General features: G+C 43.5%; 1 protein-coding gene across 1 annotated transcript in view; it reads right to left on the minus strand.

Annotated features, from left to right (window-relative positions):
• Window positions 1-826: 826 nt before the first annotated feature.
• The window catches only part of LOC127000299 (uncharacterized), a 54,901-nt gene continuing 35,511 nt past the window's right edge, over window positions 827-20,216 (minus strand). Inside the window, exons 4-8 of the mRNA XM_050863837.1 lie at window positions 20,019-20,131; window positions 11,903-12,113; window positions 4,686-4,886; window positions 3,736-3,867; window positions 827-3,318 (exon numbers count right to left, since the gene is read on the minus strand). Of these exons, the coding sequence (XP_050719794.1) occupies window positions 2,629-3,318; window positions 3,736-3,867; window positions 4,686-4,886; window positions 11,903-12,113; window positions 20,019-20,131 (1,347 nt within the window). The 3' untranslated portion in view covers window positions 827-2,628. The remainder of the gene's footprint in view (window positions 3,319-3,735; window positions 3,868-4,685; window positions 4,887-11,902; window positions 12,114-20,018; window positions 20,132-20,216) is intronic.

Consider the following 20,216-nt stretch of genomic DNA (forward strand, 5'->3'; position numbering starts at 1 on the left):
TAATAACATGTTCTCACTTTTATTTATTTTCCCCCTTCTGTCATTATTAACAAGAAGTATGCTTATCAGTAGCTTCCTTAATCATATGCTAATTCGATAATGACATGTTCTTACTTTTATTTGCTTCTTCCATAACACTAGCAAGAATATCAAGGAATACGATTATCATTCGTCATGTATTAACTCGATACTAACTTGGTCTCCTTATTCCCCACTTTCACCTTACCTCTTGCTTCACCCTTTCAAACAATTCATCATATGTTAACACGTATTTTTTTCCATAATATTAGCAAGGAATACGATTATCATTCACTATATATTAATTCGATACTAACTTGGTCTCCTTTCCATATACTTTACCTCAAGCTTCACCCTTTCAAACACTGTAAGGAATGGATCTGTTGCTCATATCAAAACACTATATAAACAAACAGGTCAGAAATACGTATTCAGAGCGATTGTGTCAACCAAACGCTCACCGCACCGCTTCAAACACGTAGGAATGTATCTAATGCCTATATCAAAACCTTGTATCAACAAACAGATAATAAATCCAAGATCCAGCGCAACCGAGTGTCTAAAAACGTCTACAAATTAATTCTGAAAATGGCAAAATTAAACTGTTTAAGAGTAGCCTGATATCATTCCCTTTCCTCCACTGACCAAGCCGTAGACAGTGTTTAGAGGCGCTCGTCAAGACTCTATTCACGTTTTATGTTACGGCAACCTACTAAAAAACAAAGTAACGTAATCGAAGTCTATTTACCTTGCAGCGATAGAGGATCACGCCACTTCATTTTTCCTCTTTCTTGTTTTCTCTTTCTTATTTCTGATCCGTTATGGCGTTCTATATGTCCTCTCGTTTCACTTATTTCTCTTTTCTTTCTATTCTTTCTCCTTCTCGTAGTCCGGGATAACAACACACAACCGTTTTCTTCCTCCTTATTTCTTCCCCTGATCCGATATGGTGCTCTATAATTATGTCCTCCTGTCTCACTTGTTTTTCTCTATTTCTTCTTGTCCTCCATTTCCGGGGTAGCAACACACAAGTCCTCTCTCCTCACTTCCTCCCCATACTGACCCAAGCCTCGCCCGCCTAACAAGAGTCGCGGTTTCACTTGCGCTTCGTGAAACACACTCGAACGATACAGTCATGCACAGTGTTGCTCAGAACAGTAACCTCCCTCATTCGACTTCTTTTTGTCGTGGTTTGCTTAGTTATCTCCGTTCGGAAGCGTCAGTTTCCCCCTAATAGACTTAAGCCTCTAATTTGATATGCTAGGAACCTTAACACTTAACTACCTTACGAGAAAAAAAAAGAACAAGGTCATTAATCCTCACAAATCAGATTCCCCCATCGAGGCGCCGGGGCCGTCTCGTCTGCATCTCGCTTCACGTAGCAGATTAAACTTAACGAACCTCGGAGTCGATTCCAAAGCCTCTCTAATCCCGTCTTGTATTTGCTCGGCGTGTTTGGAGTGGATGATGAGTTCCCTCGCCCATACATAGTTAGAATCCAATCGGGTACATCACTTTAGGCGGGGAGAGAGACGGAGAGGCTTCGGAACCAAGAGTGAAGCGGCGAGTCTCCCCCGACACCCCGCGTCATGTTTGTCAGGATTAACGAGGGTTTATCTTTTAGTAATATCACAAGTAATGAGTTGTGGTGTTGGTGGTGGTGATCCGTAGTAGTAGTAGTAGTACGAGCGGTAGTGGTAGTGGTGGTAGTAATGATGACTTAGCGATTATCCGGATGACGAAGAGCAGTGAGGTGGTGATGAGTGAAGTGGTGCTGGTGATGGTGTTAGTGTTCATTCGAGGTGGTGTTTGGTATTACGCCAATATGTTGAGAGACAATTAATGATGTCTTGTGAGTGAGTGTCCTCTGGTCGCCGCGAACCCGACGCTCCTGTTCTGCCGTGCCCTGCCTAGCGCAGCCTTAACCTTAACACAGACAGCGGCGCCTCGGCGGCGGCGTGCCCTCGACGGGCCGTGCGGTGCGGTGACTACGATGCTCTGACGCTGCCTCTACGAACACCCTGCTTCGCCTTCCTTACTGTAGACTCTTCTTAAATATTAAACATACAAAAGTACTTTTAAAAACATAGACTTTCTTCGTCATTTAGTTCCCTCTGCATCACAATATATGTTATAGGATTGTAACATTATTAGGTACTCTGTTACTGTAAACTTACTACTACAGGAAATCAAGCGACACCTTGTCAAAATATGACAGCTATTGATAACGTGGGAGCAAAAGAAAGACAAAGATACATACTATTTCATGTAATCTAACTTTGCTGGTCCGTTTCTTCCCTCACCCCCGACCCCTGCGGTGCAGCGAGACCCTGGCCGGCGGAACGCCTGTCCTCCGTGGGTCCTGTCGCTCCCGCCACTAATATCACAAGGCGGCCCCCACCCCCCTGGCTCTCTACCTCGGTGCTGGGCATGGGGCGCGGCGGTCGTAGCTAACCACTACTGTGACGCGGAGGCGTGGGCATCACGGGGCTGCCACGCCGGCGGCCCGCGACCCCACGCCCGCTGGTGCCCACACGCATGAGTAGTTGCAGAGATCATGACTTAGAAGTTTGCCCGTCGGCCCTGCTGGCGAGGGGCGTGGCGTGGCCCTTACATCTTTCCGTCGTTTTGGAAGATGGACGAGCTGCTCCTGTTCCGCCGGGCGCCGGGCAGAATCTTGCCCTGGAAGATCTGAAGCAACATGTTCTTCGAGAATTTCCTGTCGGCGGGGGCGTGAATCATAATGGGCAGGCTGTTGCTCCGGCCCTTGGTCCTCCAACCCACGGCGGCGGCGGCCGCAGACGAGTTGTTAGCCGTCCTGCTGAGACTCTCCGCCTCCACGTGTGAGTGTGTGTGCGCGTCGTTTTCAATCATGAACGGCGTCTGGGAGGTGGTCCACACGTGGGCAGGAGGCTGCGTGCACAGGCTGACTCGTTCAAGACCGGCGCTAAAGGAACAGCTGCGAGAGAAGCGTGGCTTGGGCAGAGGGGCGGTGGGCAGCTCAATCAGCGCCCTCGTCCGCAGCTCCAATTGAAAGTCGTCCTGGCGGCGAGACTTTTGCGCCGCCTCCAGCTTTTCGTCGAACCTTGCCGTCCTCGAGACGCTCCTGAAGCTGTAGGTGGAGAGGCTCTTCCGGGGGTAGATTTCCGTTGATATGGGCGACGCCAGGCTCTTGCTCCCCGGGGAGCTGGCGGGGTCCCTGCGGCGGGTGCGGTCCAGGGTGGGGTTGCTGGTGCAGGACGTGTTGCGCTGCAGCAGCGGCCCCAGCGACGAGGACGACGGGTCGTAGTTGCCCCACGCCTGCACGGGAAACGGAAGCATGTTACGAAATTGTCATTTGCTGCCGGCAATGCTGCTGAACATTCTTATCAACAAAGAGGCGACCAATGAATGCTACGTGAGTTAATGCTCATCAAAGAGACAAGTGTGGCGGCCAGACAAGTCACGACAGCATATCAATGGTACATTACTCCTGGACTCTCCAATCTTAAGATATGAAAAGAATTCGCAAGCTTTCCTCCATAACAACAAAAAACAACAAGACCTATAATGCATAACTCCCCCCCCCCCCCCTCTCTCTCTCTCTCTCTCTCTCTCTCTCTCTCTCTCTCTCTCTCTAAGCCTCACACGGACCAACAAAGGGTGCAGCATGGACAACACTCGGCCAGCAGCAAGGTGTTGGGGACTGAGTGATCGCCGAGCCACCCCGAGCCTCACCTGCACGTCGGACAGCTCCCGCTCCTCGCGCATCTCGCTGAAGGTGCTCGCGGAGAAGCCTTGCGTCATGCCGTTCCTCACGCCCCCCATCAGGTGACGTCGGCGCCACATCAGCCTTTTGTTCAGCTCCGCCTGTGGAAGGGAGAAACAGAGTGTGGGTGTTGCTGTTGTTGTTGTTTACCGCACAGCCACCTACGCAGGCGGAGCCGCTGAGACGCGTCCTTGAAAAATAGAAGAAATAAGAGAGACACGACAATAACACAGAACAAGGTGGAACAAAATATGAAGGAGAGAGAGAGAGAGAGAGAGAGAGAGAGAGGAGTATTTGAACAGAAACAACTGTATTACACTCTTCTGAAGGAATTTAGAGATAAAATATATAAAAGAAGATAAACTTAAGTATTTATATCCTTGGGAACGAGTTAGAGTGAGCAAGAAAGTAGTATTAGAACAAAGATAGCTGTATCACACTGTTTTAATGGAATTTAGAAAGAGAAAATTAGTAAAATATATATAAGGCGTGGGAAGCTAATGTATTTTCATCCTTGTGATTTAGTTAGAAAGAAATGGTCAGAGTTTTACCTGACTTCCATTAGATTAACAGCTGGAAAAATTTACCTGGCATTCACTTAATCAACAACACCTGCCCGTTCCACTACGTATGATTCCCAGGTCGAATTAAGAACAATCCTCGCTAACTGTCATTCTTGCATTCAATTTCTGTATATTTCAGCAAAAACTAACAATAAAAAACATTAATTACTATCATTGTTTTTACATACATGAACACGTCACTTTCATAAGACACGTGGACAATTTCTTTTATATATATCATCAAAACTCTCGCAGTAAAACATAAATCATTACTATTTTATTCACACACACACACAAAAGAGAGAGAGAGAAAAAAAAAAAGTCATATTTTCATACACCTGGACACTTGTAATGACCTTGAATCGCGGGTGGGAGAGAGCGTAGATGAAGGGGTCGAGACACGCCGCAGTCTTACAGAAGAAGGCGGGGACCATGGAGACGAGGGGCGTGATGAGGGCCCGCTGCCTGAAGATGCCGAGCAGGGACACCACCGCGTAGGGCGTCCAGGCCACCACCCAGATGGCAATGATCCCCGACGCTACCTTAGTCAACTTGAGCTGCGGAAGGGAAGAAAAACAGTGGGTGGCGAGGGTTGCTTGAAGGGGAGGCTTACGGCAGGGGAGGAAAGGGACGTAAAGGTGAAGGTTAAGGAAGAAAACAAAAAGAACGAAGGAAAGAGGAAGGGGAAGGGAGGAAAGTGAAGACAAAAGTGGGAGAAAACGTAAGGGAAGGGGGAAGAAACAGAGAAGAAAGGGGAGGAGTGAGGTAAGGATGAAGGAAAAGGGAGTACCTGATAAATGGACAGAGGAAGGGAAGGAACGAGGAATGGAAAGAACATAAAAAGATAAGGAGCTTGCAAGAGGCCGTTAGGTTTAGACAAGGCAGCTCCAGTGAACCTAACCTCACTTAATATCACTATCCATGCATTTGTCTAATATTCCTTTGATATAAGTCTATCGTATTGGATCTCACTACATAACTGCCAAGCCTTTTTCAGAGTGTTGTTGTGTAATGTAATGTTTGTTGTGTTAACCGAAGAGTTTTTGTGCTAGTTAAGTTACAAAAAGGGGAGAAGGAGGAGGAGGAGGAGAAGGGGGAGTTGGAGGGGGAAAAGAAGGAGGAAGAGGACAATTGAGTTAAGGAGGAAGGAGGAGGAGGAGGAGGAGGAGGAGGAAGGAGGAGGAGGAGGAGGAGGAGGAGGAGGAGGAGGAGGAGGGTTAACGAGTCACAGAGGGGCGTAACCCAATTAGGAGAAGGTTAAAGAGTACATTGCCGTCTATTAGCGTGTCTGTCTTCCTTGGTGATTGACGGGCCTGTAGTAACTGACACACACACACACACACACACACACACACACACACACACACACACACACACACACACACTAAAAGAAAAAATTGTCAAAGGGAAACTACACTATTTTTCAAGCTCCTCGTCTTCCTCCTCTCCTCCTCCTCTTCCTTCCCCTTCTCCTCCTCCTTCTCTGCCTTGCCCTCCACGTCTTCCTTCTCCTACTCCACTTCCATTCATCCTATTCGTTCTCATTACCCCTTCCTCCTCCTCCTCCTCCTCCTCCTCCTTATCCACCACTTCTACACACTAAACTCACGAGGTACGATGCTAACACCTCTTCAGTCTTTAATTAACTTCGTAAAGGCATCATAGCAAATTAAAATGCTCCCCTCAGTCACCTTTCACGCCAGGAGGCCACGTGAGTCACACCTGCCGCAGCGACGTGGACCAGAATGACGTAGTACAAAGTGGGTTAAGTTCAGTAGTAAACTATGAAGTGAAAGGATGTTTAGTTATATATAGAGAGGGAAATAAATGCCACTCTGTTACTCCTGAATAAGATATGGGAATGAAGATCAGCCACATTACTTGATTCAGCGTTACGCAAAGATAAGTTAAAAAGATTCATACCGACAGATCGTGCGTCACTTGTATCCTAATGAACTACAGTTGGGTCCATTTGACTTCTTTGGTAGAGGTTCAATAATTGCTTGACTTCGTTTAACTTGTTCTATTTAGGTGTTCGTGAGTCAGCTTCTTTCTTAATATCTTCCAGAAATGTACCCTACAAATTGGATCATCACGTAGTTAATCATATTTTTGGAGATCTATTTAATCAGTAAAAAGGAAGCGACATTAAGCAGCATTAAAACGGGAAACTTAAAGGATTAAACTACGAGAAAGTCACGCAGAGGCCAAGCAAAATATAAAAATAAAAAAAAACGAAAATGCAGATTACCTAAGAGAGAGAGATATATACTAAACGCAGAGAGCAATTATCTAATGGGAGGAAATAAAAAAAAAAAACCAGCTTCTTTGTGGGTTTGTGGATAAAAAAAACGAGTACTACAGTCAAAAGTTAAATTTCTATGCTGCGAGTGTGTAATAATAATAATAATAATAATAATAATAATAATAATAATAATAATAATAATAATAATAATAATAATAATAATAATAATAATAATAATAATAATAATAATAATAATAATAATAATAATAATAATAATAATAATAATGATAATAATCTGTTTATTGAGTGATTGTAGCTCTTAAGCTGAAAATATACATATTAAAATACAATGTTAAAAAAGTACAAAGGAAGAGGGGTATAGGGGGTCAGTGGTTTATATTGTGGGAGAGTTTTTATGAAATAGAAGAGAGCGGGGGGGAGTAGGGGTGAGGTGGTGGAAAGCAGTGCTTTGGTGCGAGGCAGTGTCAGCTTTCGGGTGGCGGGTCAGGTGTAAAGCCCCAGGTTAACCCCAGGTGTGTGTGTGTGTGTGTGTGTGTGTGTGTGTGTGTGTGTGTGTGTGTGTGTGTGTGTGTGTGTGTGTGTGTGTGTGTGTGTGTGTGTGTGTGCTAACGTTCATTTCTGGTCTTATTTTTTTCTTTCTGCTTCAAGCCTTCACACTATTTCTTTTATTAATTATTGAGGAACATTGATCGTACCTGTTTTATCTTGGTTATCAATGCTCTCTCTCTCTCTCTCTCTCTCTCTACTACTACTACTACTACTACTACTACTACTACTACTACTACTACTACTACTACTACTACTACTACTACTACTACTACTACTACTACTACATAAATTATACCTCCACCCATGTTTATTTTCCCGACACATAATCATGGAGGGCTCCATTGCTTTGAGGTCATTAGCCCCAACTCTGTTCGCTAATGACTGTGGCATCCAACCATATCACTAATACTACCTAGTACCTAATACGTCCAGATCCCCCTTTCCTTCCCTACTCAATTCACTCCCGACCCACCCTAATGTCACTCTCCACCACTGTGGCTTCATAGTCCATATTGGAGATGTTGGTGGCTTTTGGGCCAGAGTGTCTGGTGCCCCTGAGACATAGGATGGCCGACCTGAGCAGGGAGAACGAGAGGCGACACCTCATCCAGGCGACAACGTGGCTCCTTGGCTGATGCTTCTTTTCTGAGATTAGTTCCGCGAGGCGTGTGTAGAAGCATTGGGCCCTGGGACCCATCCCGCCGGATGTGGTGAAGACGAGGGGGGTGAAGCTGCCCTGATCCACATGTTGGATTCTTTCACCGTATGCCCTTGTCTTCTCCTGCTCGTTCCTGTGGTGGGCGGCTTGCAGGGGCAGCTCACGGTGACAGGCAGCCATCGGGTCGAATATGCGGATGTCCATTAACGCCCGCTGTCCGCGCACCCAGAATCCGCGGGCACTTACATCAACCCGTGCCTCGTGTGAGGTATTGGCCGTCCTGTACCGAAGGTATTCGCCGTCCAGGGGAAGCTACTACTACTACAACTACCACTACTACAACCGCAAGGTGCCTAGGGTACAAGTTATCGTCCTTGTCTGAGTGAACGCCGCCTTACGTTCAATACCAGACTCTGTGGAGAGGAAAAGTAACTTGCATAAGATGATGTGAGTACCCGTTCACCTGGCACGAAGGAGGCAGGTACACACACACACACACACACACACACACACACACACACACACACACAGCCCTACACACCTTCACACTCAATGATTCTACCTCATTTCAACTTTTTTTGTTTTTTTGTCTAGTCTCTCCACTAATGATGAAGAGGAGGTGAGAGGATGGTACCCTCCACCTCCTCCCTCCACCTTCTCCTCCTCCTTCTCCCCTCCTCCTCCTCCTCATTGTTCTTCCCTTCCTCCTTCTCCCATTCTCCTCTTATCGTTGACGCGTGTGTTTCTTAGCCACACGTCCAGGGGGAAAATTATTACCTGTGTTTCTGCCTCATTTCGGTGAGTGGAAAACAAGTCATATTTTTCCAGGTGAGGAGTGAAGTGAAAGCATTTTTTTTTCCCCTTTTTGTTTTTACGGTAGAGGGGTTTACAATGCTTTAGTGGTTTCATTAGTAAAATAAAAAAATGTAGTAATAATAATAATAATAATAATAATAATAATAGTAATAATAATAATAATAATAATAATAATAATAATAATAATAATAATAATAATAATAATAATAATAATAATAATAATAATAATAATAATAATAATAATAATAATAATAATAATAAGAAGAAGAAGAAGAAGGAGAGTAATTTCAGATGAGTGGATAAAAAACAGTAGATTGATAAGTATTTAGAATATTTGTCTATGTATTAAAAGGTTTGTGTTTATGTGTGTGTGTGTGTGTGTGTGTGTGTGTGTGTGTGTGTGTGTGTATTATGCAAGACTACACACGCACACAACTTATACAAGGGAGTGTCGCTAAGTCTCCTTTATCACGCCACATGCATTCTCCTCCTCCTTCTCCTTCCTTTAATATTTTCTTTCTTTTTCTCTCTCTTCCACCACCTCCACTTTTTTTTTTCTTCCACTTTCTGACCCCAATATATCTTCCATCATATTCCTCCCCTTCCTGTTTATCAGACCACTTGCTTTCTTCTCCTCTTCCTCTTTCCTTCCTTCCTTTCTTTATGTTTTCTCTCTCCTCCTCCTCCTTTTTTTCTTCCTTTCACATTCTGACTCCAATATATCTTCCCTCATCTTTCTCCTCACTTGTATTCCCCTCCTTTTCATTCCTTCCTTTCTTTATTCTTTTTCCTTCTCTCCTCCTCCTCATCTTTCTCTTCCTTCCACGTTCTGACTCCAATATGTCTTCCTTCATCTTCCTCCTCCTCATATTTTCAGTTAAAATCTTACGTTCCTCTTCACCTCACTTCCATATCCTTCATCCTTTGATCTCCTTTTTACTATCTCTCTCTCGCCTCCTAGTCAGCATATGACGTTTGACTCCTTCTGTCCTATCTTTTTATCTTCTTCTCTCCTTTTTCTCTTTGCTATTTCTCTTTCTCTGCACTCTATCGCCTTTCTTTCCTTTTGTTCTTCGTCTTATTCCTTCATATTCAGTCTTTCATCTTCCCTCATTTCCCTTGTCCATTTCTTGCTTATTCTCTTCTCCCATCCATTGATTAACTCTGTACCTTTCTTTCTCCTCCTTTGTGTTCCCTTGTGTTCCCTTCCCTCATTTTCCCACTCCATGTCTAGTTCTCTCTTATTCCCCTGTATATTTCTTTTCTACTCCTTGCTACCGCCTCACCTCCCTCCTCTCCATCTCTAACTAACTCTGTACTTTTCTTTCATCATTATACCACGTCATCTCCCTTCTTTTTCCTTCCCACTCTTCATTGTCTAACTCTCTTATTCCCTTGTATATTTCTTTTCTCCTTGCTACCGTCTCAACTTTCTTCCCTCCCTCTCTTTTCTCATCCGTCGCTCCTTCACCTTATTTTATCGCATCAAAAACACACTCGGGGAACAGTAAACCCACCAGGAACGTCTCAAGGTCGGGACTGTCTCATCTCCCTACCGCAACGCCTTTTCTCTTGGCTCCTCTTACTCCTTCCGTTTGTTTACGCTGAACATTATTAGCCCCACCCTTGACAGCGCCCGGACTAGTATAAGGCGCATGCTGTGTCTGGGATTTAGCGGCGTATAAGACACTGTTATTGAGGAAGGGCAAGGAGGAGAGGATAGAGAGTTCAAAGAGAGTGATGCAGTTGAGGTGTTCAACAGATCCCTTCCTTGATAGTGTCCAAGTAGAGTTAAAAGGATTATGTTGTTACTGTGGCCTATAACTGAGTATAAGACGACACTGAAGAAGGGCAAGGAGGACGGGATAAAGAGTTCAAAGAAAGCGACGCAGTTGAGGTAACATCATCAGATCCCTTCCTCGATAGTGTTCAAGTATAGCTAAACGGATTATGTTTTTTCTGTGGCTTATAAAAGATCATTATTTAGCGAGTATAAAAAGATAAACTGTTCTAAGTAAGCGACGGGTTAACAAGACACAACTGGGCTCAGAAACAATGGATTAGTGTTTTGTTCAAGGGATTATGTTGTTTATGTGGCTAGTAAAACGTCAATACTTAAAGAATATATAGGATGAGAGAGAGACGAGCTATTCTAGGAAAGTTAAAGGTTAGACAAGACAAAGGTGAACTCAGAAACAAAAGATCCGTGTATTGTTTAAGGATTATAAAGTCTGCGTGGCTTATACAACACTAGAGAGATACAAAGTGATGAGGTGTTCTGGGAAAGCGACAGGTTACCCAAGACTCATGTGGGTTCAGAAACAAAGGAATAAGAAGGAAAGAAAGACAGGAACGATTCTCGGGTGGCTACAGGTAAGAGGAATACACAAGATAGAGCTCGGAAAAAAAGGTGTTCTTGTGTTGTGTGTGTTGGAAAGCTAATGTGTTGCAGGTTAATTCTTAGTAGTGCTCCAGTGTTTTTTTGCAGACTCTCTTATTTCTTCAAACTTATTTTCTTCTTCTCTTTTTGTTTTCTCTTTTCCTCTTTATGGCGGTATGTAAAAAGGGTCGAGTCTGGCATTTTACTCTTCCTCTCCTTCTATCCCTGAAGTTTTCCATTTTTTTGGTTATTTTGCATTTTCTTTTATTTCGTCTCCATTATTATGTTCTCTTTTTGTTTTCCTCTTTTCTTCTTTATGGCGGTACGTAAAAAGGGTCGTGTCTGGCAGTTTCCTCTTCCTTCCCTCTTTTATCCTTGACGTTTTCGTGTATTTTTTCTATTCTTGTCTTTTCTCGAGCGTCTCAACTTGGCGTTAAAACAATGGCCGGCGTGTTTCTATGGCGCTGATGTAAGGGCGTAGCAGTTTGTTCTACTTTCCTCCTTTCTCTGATGCGTTTTACTTTATTTGCTACCGCTAATTCGCCTCCTCTTTCTCCTCTTCCTCCTTCTCTTCCTTCTCCTACGACAACTCTCACTACTACTACTACTACTACTACTACTGCTACTGCTACTACTACTTCTACTACTACTACTGAAAGAGCAACTCAACCCTAACTAACTCATCAATCACTACGAACATTACAAACTCTTCCTTCTCTTCCTCCTCTTCTTTCTCTATCTCTTCCTCCTCCTTCTCCTCCTCTTACTTGTCCTACTACTACTACTGCTACCACTACTACCACTACTACTATAAAAAACACTCAACATCACACACTACAACAACAACCCAGCCCAACCTTAACCAACCTTAACCATGACTACAAACAACACCACACTCACTCACCTCGACTCCCTTCTTCCTCTTGAGCCTCTGGTGCTTGAAGGAGGTGGAGAAGGTGCCTGGACACGTGTGGCAGTACCGCTCCTGCTTGGACACGGTGGTCACTATCGACAGGTAGCTGAAGACGATGATGTTGAGGGGCACGACCCACGCCGCCACGAAGAAGGAGAAGATGTAGATGCGGTTGTTGGTGGACTCGGAGAGGTAGTCGAAGCTGGAGAGAGAAGGAAAGTGGTGAGGGAGGTTAGGCTAGGTTAGGTTAGGTTAGGTTAGGTGACGTTAGGTTAGTTAAGGTAAGGTATAGTGAGGTAAGGTTAGGTAAGGTGAGTAAGTAATGGAAGATAAAGGTAACTGAGTAATAGGAAAGGAAAGAAACAGATTTAGGGTGGAAGGGAGAGAGGAAATGAGAACGTAGGGATGGAAACGAAGGAAGAAAGAAAGGAAAGGAAGGAAGGAATGTAAGTAGAGCGAAAGGTAAAAAAATAATTATCTACAGAAAGAGGGAAAGGGAACGATGAGTAAAGGATGGAGACAAAAGGTAGATAGAAGAAGGAAGGAAGAAAGGGAATAAGAAAGTAGGGATGGAAAAAAAATAAAGGAAGTAAGAAACGAAGGGAGATGGGGAGGGGAAAAAGTGGCGCACTAATGAGAAACGGAAGGTGTTAATGACATAAAAAATACTAGAAAGGGACGGGAAAGAGAGCAAAAAATTATAGGAAGAAAAAAGACAGGAGGGAAGAAAATAACGAGGGTAGAAGGGAATGAAGGGACGGTAGATGAAAACAGATGATAGATGATGATGATAAGAGGAGGGGAAAGAAGGAAGCGAAGAAGAAATTAACAAACAGGAGGAAAGCGAAGAAATTAACATAAAGCGTGAATGAAGGGAGGAAGGGAAGGGAGGCAGACGGATATAGAAATGGGTCAGGTAAAATTGCTTGAGGCTGGCAAGTGGAAGTTAGGCACAGAGGAAGGGGAGAACACAATGAAGGAAAGTTAAATTGAGGAGGTTGATAAATGGTGTGGAAAGAGAGAATGAATGGGAAGGGAAGTTGATAATAGAGGAAACTTTAACGATGAAAATACAATAGATAGATAGATAGATAGATAGATAGATAGATAATTATTGTTATTAATGAGTGTGCAAGTAGTGAGGTGTGTTTAGTGTGTTTCTGACAGTGACTGAGTGTTGGGATGATGTCGTTATAAAGGAGAGAAGGAAAGGAAAAAATAAAGAAAGAAAAAAGGAAGAAAGAAAGAAAGTTAGCCCCCTATTATTGACAGTTCCCCATAGGATCTAGAGGGTTGCTGATGGCTCTTGAAATCAGCTAATATTTCTTTCATTGCTTCATTCACTTTACTCACTCTAGCATGTAGCCCTGATGATCAAGCTTAGCATTCTTTCAACTTGTATGGCCGTCACTCGTCCCAACAACAGCGGCGCGTAAACTAATACTAACGCTCAGTGATTTCGCTCTTAATCCCCTCTCAGGCCGTGACGTCATCCCACTAAGCCGTTTAAGATTCCCCTTCGCCGGACACGCGTCACTACAAGAGGAAGGGACGGGACGGCAAAGGGGGCGAGAAGGGAGAGGAGCGATGAAAGTGAAGGCTCCGAACGTGACAAGTGACAGTGACATGCGTGGGCGGAAAAAGAGGAGGAGGAGGAGGAGGATGATCACGATGCTGAGGAGGAAAAAGACGGGACAGAGGAGGAGGACGGAAAAGAGGAAGAGGAGGAGAAGCGAGGTAGGTTATCATAAGGTTGGTGGGAAGTACAGTCGTTCCTTAACATTCGCTGGAGTTGGATGAGAATGAAATGGAAAGACTAAAAGAACGAAGGAAAAGAAGGAGAGACCAAAGGAAGAAAAAGGAGAAAGGGAAAGGAAAGAAAGGGTAAAGGATGGAGACGAAGGAAACGGAATAGGGAATGAGAAGGAACAGAGAAGTAGGAAGGGTAGAATGGAAAAAGATAAATGGAAGGAAAGGAAAGAAAAGAAGAAAGGAAAAAGGAAGAAAAGGAAAGGAAAGGAAAAAAGGGAAAAGGAAGGGAAAAGGAAGTAGAAACGGAAAAGAAAGCCGCGGGAAATGGGAAAAAAATACTGCTTCCTTACATAAGAATAATCGATCCCACTGTCTTCCTTTAATTTTACGAGTAGATAGATAAGGAGGAAATAGTAGCAGGGAGGAACCTAACTGCTACCTGAATGGCTACTGGCAGACCCATTACCTGGCCCGAGGCTGTTAATTGCGTTCCAGGTGTGCTGTCCCCGTGTTGCTCCCGTGGTGGATATGGAGAGATAGCTAGATAACTAGATAGCACCGTTGCCAGATTATCGTACTCAGAGTATAGTATTTACCGGTTTCTGGAGCATAGCTATGGCCGAAAAATATCAGGAATCAACTATTTTAACGATGACTGTAGGTGAATCTCGTTGCTGGGGCCAAGGAGACAGTTTTTCGGTCGAAAGTCGGGAATTATAAGAGGCTGAGTACGACAATCTGGCAATGATGATAGATAGAGAGATAGACGGATGCAGAAAGACAGAGATAAGGAGAAAAATATTGATAAGACACAGATAGGAAAACAAGAATAGATAGAGAGATGGAGAGAGGCAGACATACATATAGACAGACGGACAGACAAACAAATAGGAAGAAAGAAAGATATATAAACAAATAAATATATGCAAAAAAAGATGCAAAGACAGAGATAAGTAAACAGAGTAAAGTTCCAAGCATATATAAATACAAAAAAAAAAGAGATAAACAACAGAAGAGCCTCAGACCTCAACAGAAGAACAAACAGACAAACAGATAAACAGAAAACATATTGAAAAAGAAACAAAGAAAAACAGAGATAGGAAAACAAAACAAACAAAGGAAAACCCCAAGCATACGTATACACACAAAAACAAAAGAAATAAACAACAGAAAACCTCACAAAAGACAGAGATAGAGAGAGAAAGAGACTCCTACAGCATAAAATTAAAACTCTCTCATTAGTCTCGTTATTACCCACTCTTAAAACCCGAATAACAAAAAGGGAACTACAAGGCTCTTAAAGTCGATACTCCATACTCTCCCTCATACTCCCCTGACCCTTATGGCACCCTGGAATGACACTATACTGCCGTGACCCAGGTAAGAGTGAGGTTAATTACGGCTGCCAGCTCCGGGAACTTCAACCAGAGCGTGTCATCCATTCCCCAGGTAAATCTCAGGTGAAGGAGCTATACCTGGGGCTGAGGATGCAGGTGTCCCCCGTTGTTACCTGATGCAGACGTGACTAAGAGGCTGATGGAAGGGTGAATGAGGTGTGAGGTGTGCAGTCCATCCTTCCCCTCCCCGTTCTGATGTTCCCCTTGTTACCTTATGAAGATGTGCCTAAGAGGGTGATGGAAGTGTTCTGGAGGAAAATTGTGTCAGGTATGAGGTAGGTCCATCCTTCCCTTCCCCGTTATGATGTTCCCCTTGTTACCTTATGAAGATGTGCCTAAGAGGGTGATGGAAGGGTGATATGGGGGTGTAGTGAGAGGTGTGAGGTAGGTGTATAGTCCCTTTCCCTCCCTTCACCTCCTCCTCTTGTTTCTAAATCTTTCCACTTTCTCACATCTTTCACATCAATTTCTTTTTCATCACTTTCGTATCCGTCTCCATCTCTGTTACATTTTCTTCCTCCTCCTCCTCATTTCACCTCCTCCCCTCCTCCTCTTGTTACTAAATCTTTCCACTTTCTTACCAGTTTCTTTTCACCACTTTCGTATCCGTCTCCTTCTCTGTTACATTTTCCTCTTTCTCCTTTTCCTTCTTCACCTCCTCCCCTCCTCCTCTTCCTACAAAATCCTTCCACTTTCTCACCAATTTCTTTTCACCACTTTCGTATCCGTCTCCTTCTCTGTTACTTTTTCTTCTTCCTATTTCCCCTTCTCTAAATGCTTCTAAATATTCACAGCTAAAAAAAGTTATCATAAAAGTTTAGATCCCTTATGAGAGAGTACAGTTTATCCAACACTTTCCTCACCTACAACCTTCTCTATCCCTTCTTCCTCTTCCTCCTCTTTCTCCTCATACTCTCAATGCTCTTGCTTTCAAATCTCCACGAGTTAAAAGTCACCATGAGATAAAACATTAGCCAACACTTTCCTAACGTAACAGTCCTGCGTGTTCCTCCTCCTCCTCCTCCTCCTTCTCCTCTAACTTCTTATACTGTTCTGTGAGACAATAAAAGTGAGTTCGAGTACCATATGAACGATTTTAGGCGTTGGTGCTGCAGAACGAAGCTGGTGAGGCCCATACGTTCAGATATTTCAGGACCCACAAATGATAAGGCTTACGTAGAGGTCGTGTGGGAATATTCTGAGATAGTTTTATGAGCCTTTTGATAAGTTTGACGAGGCTTCTGTACCATGAATGTGAAAAAACACGCATGAGATCCTGATTTATCCCCTCTAGAGTCTTGGGAGATACGTAGTAATTGCGAGAGCTGAAAGCGCTTGAGAATATAAGGTGGATTTCGAGAGCTTCGAGTCGGCACGTGGCAATAGGACAGAGTAGCAATCAGCGAGAGTCCAAGTACTACCAGGTAGGTACGATTGATCATCCTTCGTTGAGTCTTGCAGGAAATAGAAGAGAGGGAGTTTGTCTGCAATAGTTCGGGCACGTGTCCTCCTTCTTTCCTACTTCTTCTTGTTCTTGTTTTCATTGTCATCGTGGGTACAAAAGTCACATAGCTAATTTCTTTCTGTCTTTCTCATGCGGATTCTTCTTTGTATCTTTCATTACTGTTATTCGTATTCATATTCTTATTCTTATTATAGTCACACCAGGGTACATTATTTCTTTCCATCCTTAAAATCAAGATAGTTAAAGATAGAAGATGGATAAATAAATAGAAAGATAGACAGAGAGATAGAGAAAGAAAGAACGAAAAAAAGAATGAATGAAATAAAAAAGAAAGAGAGAAAAATGAGAGAGAGAGAAACACAAACAAGAGCACCAGACATTCATCTCGCCAGTAATCAGGTTCTGGAAAGAGAAACAAAACCCAGACAAAGAAATAAGACAAGGAAGCAATCGATGCGGCGCACAAAGACCTTTTTCAGAGCCAAGTACGTAGAGGTCTCTCTCTCTCTCTCTCTCTCTCTCTCTCTCTCTCTCTCTCTCTCTCTCTCTCTCTCTCTCTCTCTCTCTCTCTCTCTCTCTCTCTCTCTCTCTCTCTCTCTCTCTCTCTCTCTCTCTCTCTCTAAATTAAAGGATTAATGTAGCTTTATTAGTGAGAAAAAATAGACGTGAAAATATTAATGAGAGTAATATCGACATTGTGTCCCGACATAATTAGGTTTTGCATGCGAGCGAGTGTATGAGTTCATGCGTGTGTGTGTGTGTGTGTGTGTGTGTGTATGTGTGTGTGTGTGTGGGGGGGGGGGGGGGTGCATCCTACTCTCTCTCTCTCTCTCTCTCTCTCTCTCTCTCTCTCTCTCTCTCTCTCTCTCTCTCTCTCTCTCTCTCTCTCTCTCTCTCTCTCTCTCTCTCTCTCTCTCTCTCTCTCTCCTTATCTATCTATCTACCTTCCTCCCCTTTCCCTTGCCTCCAATTTTTGTCAGAGTCTCAGTTCAACACACACGATATCTAAGCATGTCTTCCTCCCTCGTTACCGCCTCTTTCTCACTCCCTCTCTGTCTCTCCTCTCCTGTCTCCTTATCTATCCATCTACCTACTTCCCCTTTCCCCTTGCCTCCCATCCTTTTCAGTCTCAGTTCAACACACACGGCATCTGAGCGCGTCTTCCTCCCTCGCTACCACCTCCTTCTCACTCCCTCTCTTTCCCCTTCCCTCTCTACTTCTTCATCCATCTACCTTCCCCCCTTTCCCCCTGCCTCCAATCCTTTTCAGATTCTCAGTTCAACACACACGATATCTATGCTCGTCTTCCTCCCTCGCTACCGCCTGTCCTCCTGTCGTTAATTAGTGGCAGGTAAACAGAGGGGAAACAGTCCTTGAGAGACAGGTGGGCACTCAGGCTTAGTCCTCGGAATCCTTCAGTGGGCCATACCCTTACACACGCCCCATACAAGCCTGAATAATAGAGCTGCATTTTCTTATGGTACTCTATCTCTCTCTCTCTCTCTCTCTCTCTCTCTCTCTCTCTCTCTCTCTCTCTCTCTCTCTCTCTCTCTCTCTCTCTCTCTCTCTCTCTCTCTCTCTCTCTCTCTCTCTCTCTCTCTCTCTCTCTCTCTCTCTCTCCTTGCCCTCCCCCCCAACTTATCTTCTAAGCTACTTTCCCCATCTATCTATCTCGTCTAATTCCTCTGTTCAAAAAAAAAAAAAAAAAAATCATTATCCAGTGTCAATTATAATTAATCGTATGTTTTTTGTAGACTTTTTTCTATGTTGTGTTACTCCTGCCGTTGGGCGAAATAATACGAGTGGAATTATCATTATTATCTAAGATTATTTATCATTCCTGAGATTATTCATTACTATTTAACCGTTAATATCTTCATTCTTTTCCTCTGTTTCACTATAGCGATACAACGAGTGGAATCATCATTAATATCTAAGGTTATTTATCATTCCTAAGATTATTCATTATTATTTAACCATTGCTATCTCCATTCTTTTCATCTGTTTCCATATAGCGATACAACGAACATGGGTTCAATTTTTACTATTTTTTTTCACAGAGCCAAACTATTTTTTTCACAGAGCCAAACTATTTTTCACAGAGCCAAACTATTTTTTTCACAGAGCCAAACTATTTTTTTTCACAGAGCCAAACTATTTTTTTCACAGAGCCAAACTATTTTTCAGAGCTAAACTATTTTTTTTCACAGAGCCAAACTATTTTTTTTCACAGAGCCAAACTATTTTTTTCACAGAGCCAAACTATTTTTTTCACAGAGCCAAACTATTTTTTTCACAGAGCCAAACTATTTTTTTCACAGAGCCAAACTATTTTTTTTCACAGAGCCAAACTATTTTTCACAGAGCCAAACTATTTTTCAGAGCTAAACTATTTTTCACAGAGCCAAACTATTTTTTTCACAGAGCCAAACTATTTTTCAGAGCTAAACTATTTTTTTTCACAGAGCCAAACTATTTTTTTCACAGAGCCAAACTATTTTTTTCACAGAGCCAAACTATTTTTTTCACAGAGCCAAACTATTTTTCAGAGCTAAACTATTTTTTTTCACAGAGCCAAACTATTTTTTGCACAGAGCCAAACTATTTTTTTCACAGAGCCAAACTATTTTTCAGAGCTAAACTATTTTTTTCACAGAGCCAAACTTTTTTTTTCACAGAGCCAAACTATTTTTTTCACAGAGCCAAACTATTTTTTTCACAGAGCCAAACTATTTTTTTCACAGAGCCAAACTATTTTTTTCACAGAGCCAAACTATTTTTTTCACAGAGCCAAACCAAGCGCCCAACCAGACAGTCAAACAGCCGTGCCGAACAACCAGAGTTACATAAGCGAAGATGAAAGGACGGAAAAGAAAACGTAATCCTCTTCAAATGGGATCAGGCCACAAGTACCACCGTTTTCATAGCATTTTCCTTCCCTACTCGGTATCTTAAAGGAAGCCGAAAGACGGAGGACCTAGAGAAAGAGAGAAGACCTGAGGAGATTTAAGCTCTGTGATTAAGAGGAGGAGGAAGAAGAGGAAGAGGATGCGGATTAGGATGAGGAGAAGGAAAAGAGGGTTGAATGGAAGGATGAGGAGGAAGAGGAGGAATATATGGGGTAAGGGAAAGGATGAAGAGGAGGAAGAGAAGGAAATGGGTTGGGGGGAAGGAATAGGAAGAGGATGATGATGATGATGATGAGGAGGAGGAGGAGGAGGAGGAGGAGGAGGAGGAGGAGGAGGAGAAGGAGGAGGAGGAGGAGGAAGAAAGAATGAATTAAAGGGAAGAGGAGAAAGAGGAGAAACAGATAGGTTGAGGGTAAGGAGGAGGAACAAACGGGTTGGGGGAAGGAGGGAGATGAGAGTGAGGAGGAGGAAGAGGAGGAGGAGGAGAGGAGGAGGAGGAGGAGGAGGAGGAGGAGGAGGAGGAGGAGGAGGAACAAAAAGGTTAAAAGGTAAGGCAGATCAGGATAATGGCACTCTTCACTTACCTACAGGTGGTGAGAAGACCCTCCGGGGAATAGTTTAGTCCTGCGAAGCCCACGAGAGGCATGACGGAGAAGGTGAAGGCGTAGAGCCAGGTGGCGGAGATAATAGCCAACACCTGTGGAAGGGAAGAGAATCGATGCTGTAAGGCCAGGTAAGGTAGATAGGGGGACCACAGGCAAGGGTATGGAATTAACTTGTAT

Source organism: Eriocheir sinensis, chromosome 18, assembly GCF_024679095.1.
Source record: "Eriocheir sinensis breed Jianghai 21 chromosome 18, ASM2467909v1, whole genome shotgun sequence".
NCBI classification, from domain to species: Eukaryota; Metazoa; Arthropoda; class Malacostraca; order Decapoda; family Varunidae; genus Eriocheir; species Eriocheir sinensis.